At 40.1% G+C, this 14,734-nt stretch overlaps 1 protein-coding gene across 17 annotated transcripts in view; it reads right to left on the bottom strand.

Annotated features, from left to right (window-relative positions):
- Positions 1 to 324: 324 nt before the first annotated feature.
- The window catches only part of ctnnd2b (catenin (cadherin-associated protein), delta 2b), a 185,118-nt gene continuing 170,708 nt past the window's right edge, over positions 325 to 14,734 (bottom strand). For 11 of the 17 annotated variants that reach the window (XM_044218779.1, XM_044218782.1, XM_044218785.1 and 8 more), the window contains 6 exons: positions 12,914 to 13,163; positions 9,108 to 9,201; positions 8,792 to 8,918; positions 6,743 to 6,871; positions 5,758 to 5,834; positions 325 to 3,251 (listed from right to left, as the gene is read on the bottom strand). In XM_044218779.1, the coding sequence (XP_044074714.1) occupies positions 2,988 to 3,251; positions 5,758 to 5,834; positions 6,743 to 6,871; positions 8,792 to 8,918; positions 9,108 to 9,201; positions 12,914 to 13,163 (941 nt within the window). In that variant the 3' untranslated portion in view covers positions 325 to 2,987. Of the gene's footprint in view, positions 3,252 to 5,757; positions 5,835 to 6,742; positions 6,872 to 8,791; positions 8,919 to 9,107; positions 9,202 to 11,004; positions 11,748 to 12,913; positions 13,164 to 14,734 lie in introns of those variants that run through there. The other 6 variants (XM_044218781.1, XM_044218784.1, XM_044218793.1 and 3 more) reach the window with 2 other exon arrangements.

The raw sequence follows: 14,734 nt of genomic DNA, 5'->3' as shown, positions 1-14,734 counted from the left end.
GTCCCTCTTTGGAACTAGAGGACCACACAACAATAATTGACTGAAAAGTTGAAACAACATGTTCGCTGTGATGATAAGTGGTCTCAAGCAAGTTTCAAGTCTTTGTTAGTGAATTTGCATATTGTACTGAAGGAGAAGAAAGCAAATGCTGCAGGGAGAGTGGGATTTCAAATTCAAAAAAACTTATGGTATGCTTTAGGAATACTGTAAAAATCTGTACAATATACACAATTAATGGTTAAATCATATAATACTGTAACACACTGAAAGATACCACAAACACACTTTTTTGGCAACAGAACAAACAACTCCCAAAGTCAGAGGTTCTTCGATGGTCCGTTTATATTTTTTGGAGCAGTTGCAATCTGTTTGAGGCAATAGAAAGATTCACAATTCTCTTTTTAAAACACGTTTGGTCTAGCAACAAAAAGGTTACCGACGTTATATCTCCATACAGGTGTTATAGTCAGGTTTTTTCTGCCTAAGGATCACAAGGACATACATAACGTTGTCAGTTTCCAGATGCTCACTAACAAATACAGTACGTCTGTTTTTCATCCAGTGTTTTTGTGGGGACAGTTGCATTATGAAACATTTTTTCAAGCATCGGAAGATGACCTCTAGGACTTCTAAACAGCAGTGGGTAGGGAGAACCAGGGTCTGTTGTCACCTTTCACAATTTAGCCTTTCTCAGATAATAAAATTTAAACAAAATAATTAATCACAATTTAGTTTCAGATATACTGACAACAAATACTCATGCATTCATGGCTGCAATTTTTGCTCTTTAGCGTCATGAGACCAACTAATCAGAATTGGGGGTTTTCATGCACGGGAAACACACTTTTAGGAGGAAACAAACTTATGATTGTTCTCTGTTATGTGGTTTAAAACGGTCACCTGTGACATGATCAGAACTCACGGCTGATAATCTATCAGTTTGTTATCAATGCAAAGTGGGAAACAAACATTTTGTGCACAGTTAAAATACAGACATGTTGGAAATACTTCTCACTGATGTAGCACCTTTTTAGACTGCTTTAGTGACAACGTGGAGCCCCTGGACCCTGGTCTACTCTACTCCACATAGCAACAACATTACTACACAAAGTTGACAATTTAGTGTGTTGACCAGAAAATAAAATGTGAACAAAATTCCTACATGTAGCGTTTTTTGTTTTTTTTTTACAAGTCTTTTTCCATAATGTTGCTGCTATAAGTGACATCCACATCGGCACATAAAAAGTATATATTTATATTTATATAATATATATCCGTACTCTATTAACAGTTTTGTCTACCATGAAGTTAGAATTGCCACCCATCGCTCAGAAAAGTTTTTTTTTTGTACTTCAAACATTGATTATTTTACAACACAGAAATCAACTAATTTTGTACAACTTTGGAGGAAGCGATGCTCCGCCCGGTCACAGTCCCTCCACGGTTTCCTTATTTTTATTTATTTTTTTGTTTTGTTTTTATATTTTTCACCCTAGTCCCGGTGCAGTTAGACAGTTTTCATCCCCGTAAAACACAGTTTAGAAAAACCAAAGCATTTACAAACTGGCATTGTTAGAACTGCAAGAATGTTCAGCTGAGAACTTCAGCTGAACTTGGACCCTTTTACACGCCCCTGTCCTTCCCCTCCGCCTTCTTCAGCTGAGGGGAAGTAACCCTTGTTTGGCACGGTTATATACAGTGAGCACAGTTCACTCAAAGCAAGGGGTCATGGGAACAAAAACGGGATTTGAGGTGTTAATGAGGTAAGATAGTCGCCAAAAAAACCAAAGCTTGCCTCAAAAAAAATTTGAGTTTTGTTGCGGAAAAGGCTGCTCAACTGTTTGAGCCTCTCCTCAGCTATTTTGGCAGCTGTACTGTCAGCTATTCTGTGAAAACTATCTGTAGGGCAGTAAAAGGAGCACCGTGACCTACCAGAATTGATGCTTCAATACCTATTTCATATCCAATGTTTCACATTAGCGATGCGTTGACATCCGTCTGTAGCTGTGATATGAATTTTGAAGGTCTGAGTGCAGATACTGTGTGTTTGTGTGTGTTTGGGGGGGGAGGGTGTAGTTAGTGAGGAAGTGAGGTTGACCCAGTGGCGAAAGGCCAGACATGACACAGAAAATAGTGCAATGTACAGTACACAATGCATCTCCGTAAATGTACAGTGCACATCAAATACTATACAACCAGAATTGAGAATTAAAAAAGTAGAAACACAACAAAAGAAAAAGAAAAAAACCTGTTACAAATGACAAAGTCCAGAAGCGCTCTTTGTCCAGAGGAGGATATATCATGCTGAAGCCATAGAGAGAAACAAAAGTTTGTGTGACAGACGTCCTACATGTCCTACAGCTCTGCTTCTTGTGCTTCACATTACTAAAAGCCATGTTGCTATACCACATATTTACAGGTTTCTTCTGGGTATCTCTCACACATTCCATTCGCAATCCAAAACCTTCCGTCCTCGAGTCCACTGATCCATTTTTCTCTTTCATTGTCCTTCTTTATCTCCATATATTTCCCACTTTTTCTATCTTTTCCATCATGTTCTCTTTCATCATGTCCCTCCCTCTTACGTTCTGTATCCAGAGGCCTTCAGGTGCGGTGCAGGCGGTCTTTCTGTCCGTGGAACCTTCTAGCAGTTGTTGATCACAAACTAAACACAGAAAGAAAATGTGTCTGTCGGATTTGTTGGTGGTGTGCATGCACATGCATGGCTGCTCCTCCGTTTGCTTCTGTTCCTTCTTTGTCCTCTCTCCCTCCTCCCTCAGATGTCTCTGAATGGAGTGTAATGTCTTAGATTTTCTCCTCATGTCTCTTTTCCTGCACTCCATCCTCCCCCTCCGTTGTCCTGCTACCTATGATGCTACTCAGAAACTACAGGGGAGGATGGGGAGGGAGGGAAACTGTCCTCGCATCTTCTCTCTTCCTCTTGTTAAACTACCCCCTTCATCGTCATCCTCCACCCTAGTCTCCCCTTAGACCCAGGAGTCTGGTGAGGCTGGATAGTGGCTGGTCTCATAGTTGAGCTCACTGTAGGGCCGTGAGGCTGAGTAGAAGTCTACATAGTTGCCGGTGGACTTGAGGCCCTGGAGGTGCATGTTGAGTTCACCCTGCGGGGGGCGCCCTCCTGCATGAACCTGGTTCTCGTAGAAGGCCTGGTCCTCGTAGTTGACACTTTCGGGAGGGGGAGGGTTTTGGAAAGGAGGGTAGGGCTCTGAAGGCAGGCCTTGAGAAGAGATCTGTAAAAAGGCAAAGATCATTGTTGAGAGAAAAGCGAGATGGCTAGGTGCAAACCATCACGAAGTGAGGTCCATTTGCTAAGCACAAGTGTTCTAAACTGACCTGTAAAAGATTCATAGAAATAAAGGGACAAACAATCGAGGATGTGAGCGCAGCTACGGGTCTGAAAGCATATTGTCAAAAAGTGCTGATAACTTTCAGAAAATTTGAGCATTTAGAAATAATGCACTTTGCTCAAAAACAAATGAATGAATCATTTCCAAAATTTCCAAAATTGTGGTGGTGGAGCTGGACTCTCTGTCGGTGGTGTCAGAGAGGAGGATGCTGGCCAAACTACACGCCATCTTGGACAGTGTCTCCCACCCACTCCATGACGTGCTGGTCAAGCAAAGGAGTACCTTCAGCGGAAGACTCATCCCCCCAAAAAGCACCACAGAGCGCTACAGGAAGTTATTCCTGCCTGTGGCCAAACTCTTTAACTCCTCCCTCTAAGTGTCAGTCTATATGACCCTAAGTCATTAAACTGGACATTGATCATTACATCTCTGCAATACTTGAGATAATTGTGCAATATCCTGTGTTAATACTCCTGTGCAATGTACCCTTTTCAGTTTAAAATTCCCTTTTTATTGATATTGATATTTATTCATACCTCTATTACTGCTGTGCAATATCCTCCGTCTCATTATAAATAAGCTACACTTAACTTGGCAGTTCATGCACTATTACTTTATACCGTATTATTATCATCAACCGGTAAACACACTTTGTACTTCACACTTATTTTATTTTATACTTATACCCACTTTGTACTTAATTTATTTTATTTTATTTGACCTGTATTATAGTGTTTTATATATATATATATATATATATATGTATGTATAAAGTGAGCTGCTGTGAGCTGCTGTAGCAAAAGAGTTTCCCCTTGGGGATCAATCAAGTATTTCTGATTCTGAACTTTTTTAGAACACACCAGACGGTGATAGACATCTGCCAGCTCTAGCTAGCTAGCATGACACATGAAATTCCAGTGAGTAATGGTAGCTAGTTGCAGTAAAAATGCTAACTCGAAAACTGAGACCCAAAGGTCTTTCGGACCTGACTCAACTGAATCTGACTGCTACGGCTAAATGAGATCCGAACCTGGCTAGCTGTTAGCTTACAAGGCTAATTAAAGGTGTTGGCTACACTTTGTCTCTCTTTCCCTTTTTCCATTGGGCACTGCGTGTCTAGATACAGACGATCAGCCCAGTCGGACAAAGAGAGAAATCTCGACTCTTTATGCAACAAAACTGTAGTCTAATCAGACTACACAAAGTTAGCTCCTTTAGGTAGTAAGAAAAGACTTGTGTGTGTCCAAGACCATTGACTGGCAGCAAAGGTTTAAGAGCATGGAAACCCTTTCATGTATATTAGTAATGCTAGCATTCATGCTGTTTGCCAGCAAAGTATACCAGATAGCTTGCTCTGAAAATAATAATTAACTGCAGTCCTATCTGTCAATACAGGATCTAACAAGTGTTATTTATCAGTCACAGGGGTCAAGAAAACAGATTCTGCACACCATTAGTCTCCCACCTCCAGCAAGCGTGAATTAGCAGCAATCATTTTGGTATAGGTCAGTTCAGTGCTATTACACAGTAACAGCATCTAGAATAAAGATGTGTTTCTAAATTAAGTTTGCTCTAACAAAGTAAAGTGTCTTTAACTCAATAAGTTTTGGTTTACAACAAGATGGCTGGCTGACCAGATAGTTCATTTAGCTAGCTAGCAAACTAGCATCTAAACACAAAATGGATTTGATTAATCAGGGGTGATGGCCATCAGTGGTGTCCATCACCCTGTAAGGCTTTTACTGGCAACAATGCAGAATTGAATGCCAAACCCTAAAAGCAATTCACTGTAGTATTCCCATAAAGCACAAATGGGGCTACATAGAAGTTTATAGTGACCTTTTTGGACTTCATAGCATTTTTATCTCCTTTGGTGTCACTATTAAATTCCCATACAATAAATGGACTAGCTTTGCTGTCCATCTAGAACTTTTTATAGGATTACTATACAGCAGTTCCTTCTCTTTAAGGTGATATGAGTCATAAAGAGGTAAGAGGAGCTTGCAATGCAGCATGGAAAACATCACGAGAGAGTGTCTATCAGATGCTGAGTGTTGTGGGTCTTCAGATGTTTTCCCCTCAGAGAGCATGGCACACCTAAAAGATCTACGTAGAAATTTAATAATAAATCTGCCTTTGGTGTTTTAATTTTTTACATCTCTCCTTGGTTTGTGTTCCATGACTAAATCCTTCTTATACCAATAGGTTGCTTGATTAAATGACAGCTAGTAGTAGTAATTCATCACATAAAGCGAATACTTAAGAGATCAAAGCTCTGGTGTTTCTGCTAGCAGCAGAAACTGCTACTTTGTGATCACATTTCTCGGGGTACAACAGTCGTACATAAGTAATTATGAGCATGTTAACACAAAAAAGTGACTTGTCGTACCTGATTATACTTCAGGTCATCAGTAGGTGACACGTATGCTCCTCTGAGTAGTGTGGAAGACCCACCGGAGATTTGACCTGCAGAGACGGAGAGGATGAGGACTTCAGACGAATGCTTGCTCTGAACCATTTAATCAGATATTACTGTAAAGACAGTAGTGTAGTGTGGGTACACTGTCAGTGTTATCAGGTGGACGTTACAAATATTTCATTAAAAATAAGAATTAAAATGACGACGGATGATGATGATTAAGGAGAGCTGTGTCGAAGTGTCCTTGGGCAAGATACTGAACCCCAAATTGCTCTGATGGCTGTGCCTCTGGTGTGTGAGTGTGTGTGAATGAGTTAGTTTCTTTGGACTGATGAGCAGTTGGCACCTGCCATCAGTGTATGAATGTGTGTGAATGGGGTGAATGTGATATGTAGTGTGAAGCCCTTTAAGTGGTCAAAGACTAGAAAGGCTCTATACAAGTACAGTCCATTTACCATAACTCACTGTTTCCCACATAACAACTGCTCTCAGTGTGAAAAAATGTGCAAACATTAACATAATGAAACCCTTAAACCCTGATTGAAAACCATGATGATACATTAAAGCATTGTATTGATCAAACACATATAAAGTGTTAATTAGTGAATTCTAGAGATGCTGGTAATCGGATTTTGTTACCTTTGGACAGAGCCAGGCAAGCTGTTTCCCCCTGTTTCCAGTCTTTGTGCTAAGCTAAGCTAACCATCTCCTGGCTCCAGCTTCATATTTACTGTACAGATACTGTATGAGAGTGGTATTGATTTTCTCTTCTAACTCTCTGCAAGAAAACAAATTAGCGTATTTCCCAAAATGTAGAACTATTACTTAAATATTTGTAAAACCTACACTTACATGTGGTTGCTATTTATTCCAAAAGCTATACACTAAGCTGAAAACACATTAGCTTTATGGGAAAATATGTTTTTGTGTCAGACATGCAGTATGGAATTCCTACCCGTCATGGCGTCCTTCCGGGATGTGTGTTCACCCTTGTTGCCATGGTAACTGGCATTACCAGTCGACTCATAGTCTGCCTTCCTCTCCTTCAACGCCATCATCTCCCTGGGGGAAGCAGGGGCACTCGCTACGCACACACACACACACACACACACACACACACACACACAGGGAATGTCTTTAACCCTCAATTCATCAACACATTATGAATTCACTTTTGGATTCATAGGGAGGACACTACAACAGCAAGGACAAGTATTTAGGCTACACTGGAGTCCTTTCATAGAAGAAAGGCCAGAGTGATTTGAAAATTGTACTTTTCTGAGCATCTGAGGTTTTGTATTTACCTGCCTGAATCTCAATGAAGGCACATCACTCTGAGACTTCACTGTATATATTTACTTCTAACCATCACCCTGAAATGAGTGAAAAACGGGGACACTGGGTGCTGTTTTTTTTTGTGCCATTCTTAACAAATCTAGCTTTTTGACCAGGGTGTAATTTCAAAGAGGTAAATACTGAGTCATCCCTCCTCCCTGAATCTGATTTACTCTTGCCTTTGTCTTCTCCTTCACACTGTCTGGCTGCAGGACACGCCTTCTCCCTGTATTTACTACATGTACATATTTTCACTTACACTATACTTAAAGTCCCACTGGCCGTTTAATCGCTGTCTATCTTGGCATTACTCACCCAAAAATCCACTTGTACCAAACAGGGCCAAATCGAAAAAGTATCATAGAAAATATACACACACACAGTTGGGAGAAAAGAATAAATGCTGGACTAAGAGGGGGGTGGTGGGCTCAGAGACAAAGATAATGAGTAAGATCTGGTTATCCATGTTGAAGGAAACCTGGCTATTGATTCAGTGCCATATGGTTCAGTAACGTTCCTTCAAATATGAAATCATTATCAGCAGCCTTTCACAGAGAAAGCTGCTGGCTATGATGCAGCCTGCCAGCCTGTTTGTGTGGCTGCATCTGTCTCTTTGTCTCTTTCCTCTTCCTCTGTATATTCTAAACACAGTTAGCACTGATCCATTCGTTCATTAATGCTCTGCTAATATCACCAGTCTATTGTAATATCGGCACCTACACAGCCAATTATCCTCTGCCACTGCGGTAAACAACTGTTGTGGGAATGTACACATTCCTAAGGCTTTACAATGGAACACTTTCTTTTGTATATGAAAACATTACATAGCAGTGAAACTAAACAAATGGCTTGATGGACCATTTGCTTGTACAATTGTAACCTGAGAAACAAAATAGAAAATGTAAAATTAGCTTCCAACTGTTTATCATTTTGTCAGTTGACTGCCTCATAAATCCAGTTTTGGTGTTTGTTTTTTAAATATAGGTGGTCCCTTGAAACCTATTCAAATGCTCTCACATACAGTAATTTTAAATTGGTTTGAATTATGTATTGGCTAACAGATACAGAACAATATATCTCCCCAGTGTAGGCTTTTTAAAAGCCATACCAAACATTCAGTCTCATGAAATATCATGGAAACAATGAATATTGTCTGGTAATATATGCATTTGTATTAATGTATTTATTGCAGAACTGATACTATAGCCCCTTTCAGGCATGCACAATGTTACGTAATGTGACTGCAATTTCAGTCTCATGTCTGAATGAGCGCCAGAGTCACTGTTATGTAAATGTCACAACAGCAATCTTACTTTCTTTCAATTTGTTGTCTATATCTGCATTGGAGCCTGGTTTTAGCTGCATGTACTGCAAGAAACCTGTACTGTTAAGCCCAAAAGTTAGTTTCAGCTCACTGAATGGTAAAATATCCCCATTCTTCACAATCTGGCCCAGTTGAGTTGCCATATTTCATTTAAAACTGTCTTTCCCCTAGCAGTGAGCTAAGGATGTGACCATAGTGTACATGAGGGAAATACCAATCTACTTCTGACTGCCTTGTGTATGCTCAGTAGAAGGGATATTTTCCATCATAAGACAGTATAAATATCCGGTACCTCTAAACTCCCCCTTTCTAGGCATAGTAACAAAATTAGGGGGGTAGACTCACCTGATCGATTGTTGGGTGAGGTCCGTACAGGCGAGATGGACGGAGTACGAGAGGAAGAATAAGGTCGCTGTCTGTCTCTCTCTATTGTGGAGGAAGAACCGACAAAATGGTACTGGGAATAGCCATCCTGAATAATAAAAGAAAGGTAAAAGAAAAGAAAGAAGAAAACAAGATGAAAAGAAGAGAGGAGAAGAGCACTGTTAGAACTAATCTACATACCTCGCAATGGTATCATTAGTTAGTTTCCAGTCTGTCACTAATATCTACTGAAATATCAACCTAACTGACATTTCCAGTGTTAGTACTGCTACTTTACCTTTTTGTAGAGGCTGCGGAGGTCTCTGTATTGCCACATGCTGTTCAGGACTTGAGATGCTGCTTTCACCACTTTAGGACTATGTCTGGGAATTCAGCAGAGAGGAAAAAACACATACAGTATAAAGCTTGACTGTCCTTTATTTGTTTTGTGCAAGTGGAAGCTATAAAAACATCACAATGCAGAATGATGAAGAAAGAGACATAACGCAGAGACACTAAACCAGCATGTAAAGCATTTTTTCACTACAGCCTCCAAAGAAGAAAGACGACCAAGGTGCAAAATGAAAATGTCTCCTTTATCTCCTCAAATATGGCACTAAAATTGTACTGAGGCCCAATTGCATAATTGCTTGGTTGATTGATTGATTGGCCAATATTTCATTCTGCATCCTCCAGGGTTTGACTCAGCTGACTAATGGCTGTGGGTTTAATTGGCTCATATGGCCTTATCAGCACCTAGGAAATTAAACTTTATTTCTGCAGGTCATTTTGCTAAATGTTATTGTTTTGTATTCTGTGATTGCATATCAAGGTCAGGCCTTGCAGTGATGCAAAGCAGGAACATTTTCTTTGAAGAACATGACTTTTAAAAAAAAAGAAATTACATGTTTATTAATGGCTTTATACCTTCAATATCTCAAAAAATTACTCTAATGATTTATACTTTGAATGCTAACAGAAATTAGTTTTAACCTATGATTCTTCACACAGCATTGGAGAAAATTAATGCAACTTTTAGACGTAAAAGTAAGAACCAAGTTTGCCATCAAATGCCGTAAATACATTATTGGTCAAACTTTTGTTAAGTCCTGAATCTGACTTTTTGACATTTGTTTTACTATATAAAGAATATGCCATAGAAATGTATAATTTCTGTGAAAGCAGCTCTTTAAATTAGCAGTAACAACAAAACAGAGCTAAAACCCAACTAGACAGCTAAAGCAAGAGAGCTATGTCAAGTGAAAGCTAGCTGATGAGATAGCTAAGAATAGCCTTAGGAAAAGCTAAAAGGAAAATTTACTTAGTGATTTTTCCCTAGCTGTTATCTGTAAATGAAAAGTATCCCGGTACATCAGTTAGTTATTCCACATAATTAAATGAGGCAGTAGCTAAATCCAATCGTAACGGCATAAAAATCCTAGCTAAAGTGCTGCTAAAGCTAACTAGCTTAGTAGATCTCAGTAGCTGCCATTTCAGCTTTTGAATCTAGCGGAATTAATGCAGTTAAGTAAGGCTACCTTTAAATTACATACTTAAATGTATTAAATGTAAATTAATTTATTATATTGTTTCAATATAAGTATTAATGGTACACAGACAGACACCTAGCAAAACAGAGGTACATTTAATTCCTATTAGCCATGGACTGTAAATAAACAAATTAAAGATCATTTTTAATTAAATAAATTGGTTAAAATGGACAGGAAATCTGAAGATTATCCAAAGGCAGAGTTTAGTATCTTAAATTTTTGGTATTATGTAGGCTCTATGGCAATGACTTTTGGGTAAAATAATTAGCCTTAAAAAGGTATCAAATGATGTTACTGCTCTCTGCCTTATGAAGACAGAATAGATATCTAATGAGGAGGGCTCGCCGTTTTTATCAACTCGAGATGGTGTTACTCCGGACATGTTACCGTGAAGTCTGATATTGAACTGTTAGTAGTGGGAATCCGGCCTTACTATCTGCAGAGGGAATTCTCACATGCTATTGCTGTGGTTGTTTATGGAGGTCCTCTCAGTCTCTGTTACATTTCTCTAGAGCTTCCTTATTGACGAAGCATATTTGCACAGCATGCTATATGTTGCACAGCATGATAATACAGTATTTATACAGTGAAATAATGGCACATGATTAATATAATGATGACAAGCAATTGTTACGTTTAAAACCTTTTATTGGGAGGTCTGCTTAACGATCGTGTGTACTTTCTGTATGTGATTTAATGTTATTTATTCCAGATGACCAGGTGGTTGGATTGGCCGCACCACCTGTAACATAAATGGGGTGATTAGCATAGCTAGGAACGAGCTGACTGGCAGTTTGAGCTGCCAGTCAGACGTACTGGATAGTAACACGGGGGCACCTCAGGGAACTGTTCTGTTCAATTCTGACTTCAGATTCAATTCTGGATCTACATATCTTCAGAAGTTCTCCGATGACTCATCCGTTGTCGGCTGCATCACTGAGGACAACGAGGATGAGTATAGGAGTCTAGTGGAGAGATTTGTCGGCTGGTGTAACATCAGTCACCTGCAGCTAAACATCAGCAAGACAACAGAGCTGGTAGTGGACTTCCCACGGAACAGGAAGCCACCTCCTGGATGTAGTGGAGTCATACAAGTTCCTGGGGGTGCACCTCACCAGCAAACTAGACTGGTCAGACAATTGTGGTGCCCTCTATAGGAAGGGACAAAGCAGAGTGTACTTCCTGAGGAGGCTCAGGTCATTCAATGTGTGCAACAGGCTGCTTCACATGTTCTATGGAACAGAGGCCAGTGCACTTCTTCTTCTACTTCTTTGCTGTTGAGTGTTGGGGAGTCGGCATTATGGCTGGTGATGCAAACAGACTCAATGAACTGGTCAGGAAGGCGGGCTCTGTTGTAGGAGTGCGCCTTGACAGCCTGGAGGAGGTGGCTGAGGGGAGGATGAGGTTAAAATCAGGAACGTACTTGAGAACCCATCTCATCCCCTTCATGAAGAGATGAACGGCCTAAGAAGGACCACAATGTCCCCAGTTTGATTTGGGCTGGGGACCTTTGTTGCATGTCACCCCTCTTGCTTTCTGTTGTTTACTGTCTTTCTCTACTGTCAATTGTCAAATAAAGGCAAAATACCAAAAAAACAAAAATGTAGGTGTGCAGATAAATAAAACTTTCTTTTGGACCTTATTTTTTGTTGACTGTTTTGACTGATGACTCATAGCTCTAAAACAAGCACACAGCCTCTCTAAACCTTTACTTTCACCCTCCTCCTGCCTCACCCCTGTGTCTCTGCTGCATGATCTCTCCACTCCTATCTCCACCACAGCCATGTTCCAGTTGCACCTACTTCTACCTACAACCCCTCTTGGCCTACTCCACCAACCTCCTTTTCTTCATGCCTAAATATCTCTTTCAAAATGCCCCCATACACCCTGCATCACCATGTTCCACCTGCTTGATATGTGCTTTGCTAATGAGCAAATAACCAAATGTATACTTATAGAACAGCAGGCTGCCTGATTAGCATTAATATGTGTGCATTCCACAGTCAATATTCAGAAATATGGAGACAATTAAATACAGATTATCTCCAGTCCAGCTGTGCATTCTGAGATGTGGTGACTGGTTCAGGAGTCTGTTTGATGATGCGTGTATGCTGATGTGTGATGTTTGTTACAACAAAGAAGTATGCTTATAAGCATGCAATCACAGAGCTTATTCTGGTGGTTGCAATTGGAATAAATTCAGTTTCCGATTCTGGATAAATTTTGCAACTACTGTACATGGAAGTGTTTTGTTTTTGATTGTACTTATTAGGCAATATCAAGATGCACCTGTGGTCCTTGTCTTGCCTTCTCATGGGTACTGTAGTCTTTGTTCACATTTGACATACTGATTGTTGAAAAAAGAAATTCCCTCTGTGTTCTTTCTAATTTCAGTTTAACAGTTTCTAATGCTGTTGCAGCTTCTATCAAAGTATAAAAATTGTTAATGCTTGCTAAGAACACTGCCCCATGATGGTACCCACATTTTCTCATTCTTCTATACTTCTTTCTTTACACCCTCTTCCCCCTGACAACATCTTCACATTCGGCTTACTTGTCTCCTTTGCTGCGGGCGATGCCAATGAGCTTCTCAATGCCGCCGGCGTCCCTCAGGGCCTTGGTGTTCTCCATGTTCTTGGTGATGACCTCATGCAGTGCGCAGCAGATAGCTGTTATGGTGTCGTCCGACATGGTCTTCCCCACCAGGCTGCTGGTGTTGCCGCCTCCTCCACCCCCGCCACTGCTGTTGTTGTTGTTGCTGCCTCCGGGCAAACGGTGCACCAGGTCCCTCATGGCGTATTTACCTTTGGGCACGGTGGGTAAGAGTGACAGGGTGGGTAGGAATGGGGTGGAATAATGTAGGTGACAGGTGGAAAGAAGGGGACATGGTGGGAATAGGAATGAAAGAAAGACAATTTAAGCTTTGATAAGTATTATATGTATTGTATTTTTTGGTCTGTTTTAATATCTATTTTCTACTAACTTCACCCATTGGTAGAAAAAGTTGGCAATGTGTAATGCAACTAATGTAACTTGACTTATACAATAGGCTAACTTTATAAGACACTTTTTACTTTACTTTAGTTCTGCTTTGATGCAGAATATAGTGAAGTTGGGAACAACTATAGGCGAATGAAAAATGACACGCTCTCTGGAGAGATAAAGTTCAGCAACTAATATCTAAAGATCCACGTCAATTCTATTAGCTAGTTGATTTGATCTATAAAAGAATATAAATAAATATAATGTATATCTGCTGACAGTCCCAAAGTCACCTACGAGTAAGAAAATACAGCCTGGCTGGGTGGCTGTCAGACGATGATGACTTGGCCACGTGATATAACACAGACTGACTACATTTCCCATGACGCCCCAGTATTGCTGTCAGGCAATCTTGTCCACTCTACCCTCTGCCCCTCATTCTGAATGGGTCATCACCCTGAGGTGGTGTGGTGGGGCCATGTCATGACCCACTGACAGTTCACATCCGCACTATATGTGTATTCCTGCTGTAAAAATCCAGCTGGTGCATGAAGCATATACGTATTTTGAGTAATAGCTTTAAAAAAAAAACTAAATTCTTTAAGTAATTCACACATATAAACTGGCTTATTGCAGTAAGTTATCAAACATAATTGAACAATGTAAACATCTGAATTGCTTAATTGTCATACAGTCGCAATATTGGCAATATTCTCAATATTACAAACACACAAACACTGTAAGTGAAGCTCTCAATCAAGTTTGTAACATTGCAGCAATAAAACAACAGTTGGCTCACAGCGGACCTGTCTGTGCAGACAGTATTGATATCTACTGCTGAAAGCTCTGAGGATGCAACTACACAATATGTTGTGTCTCTGATACAATTTCATCATGTTAACACAACACAAGTGAGGGCAGGACAATATGTCCTATCAAAATATACATGCATGGCCTGTGGCAGCGGAAAATAAGATTGACATTACAACCTACATACACTATACACATGAATGGTTGCATTCACATACTTAGACAATACACAGACACCGCTTAGCTCAGAGCCTCAAGCATCAGACAGAGTAAGTGGAAGGAGGCATGAGGTTGTTGCTATGGGGACCAGCAGAAAAGCAGAGTTTATTACCGACATCACTCCCTCTCCAAAGGAAAATCAAGCATCAAACGATCAGTCAGAGCAACACTACTATTTGCTTAAAGAAGAAAACTATCTGAATATCTGCATACAGACAGAGATTATAAAGGCATTTATCTATTATTTTTTTTATAAATGACAAATCCACAAACCCACTGCCAGCCAGCCATTCCTAAGAGCAATAACCTTCTACACAAATTTAACAGCTCCTTCTAAAGAATCCTGCTAAACATGTCTACTAAA

Source organism: Siniperca chuatsi, linkage group LG13 (genome assembly GCF_020085105.1).
Source record: "Siniperca chuatsi isolate FFG_IHB_CAS linkage group LG13, ASM2008510v1, whole genome shotgun sequence".
Taxonomy (NCBI): Eukaryota; Metazoa; Chordata; class Actinopteri; order Centrarchiformes; family Sinipercidae; genus Siniperca; species Siniperca chuatsi.
This window is presented reverse-complemented; position numbering and strand designations above follow the sequence as displayed.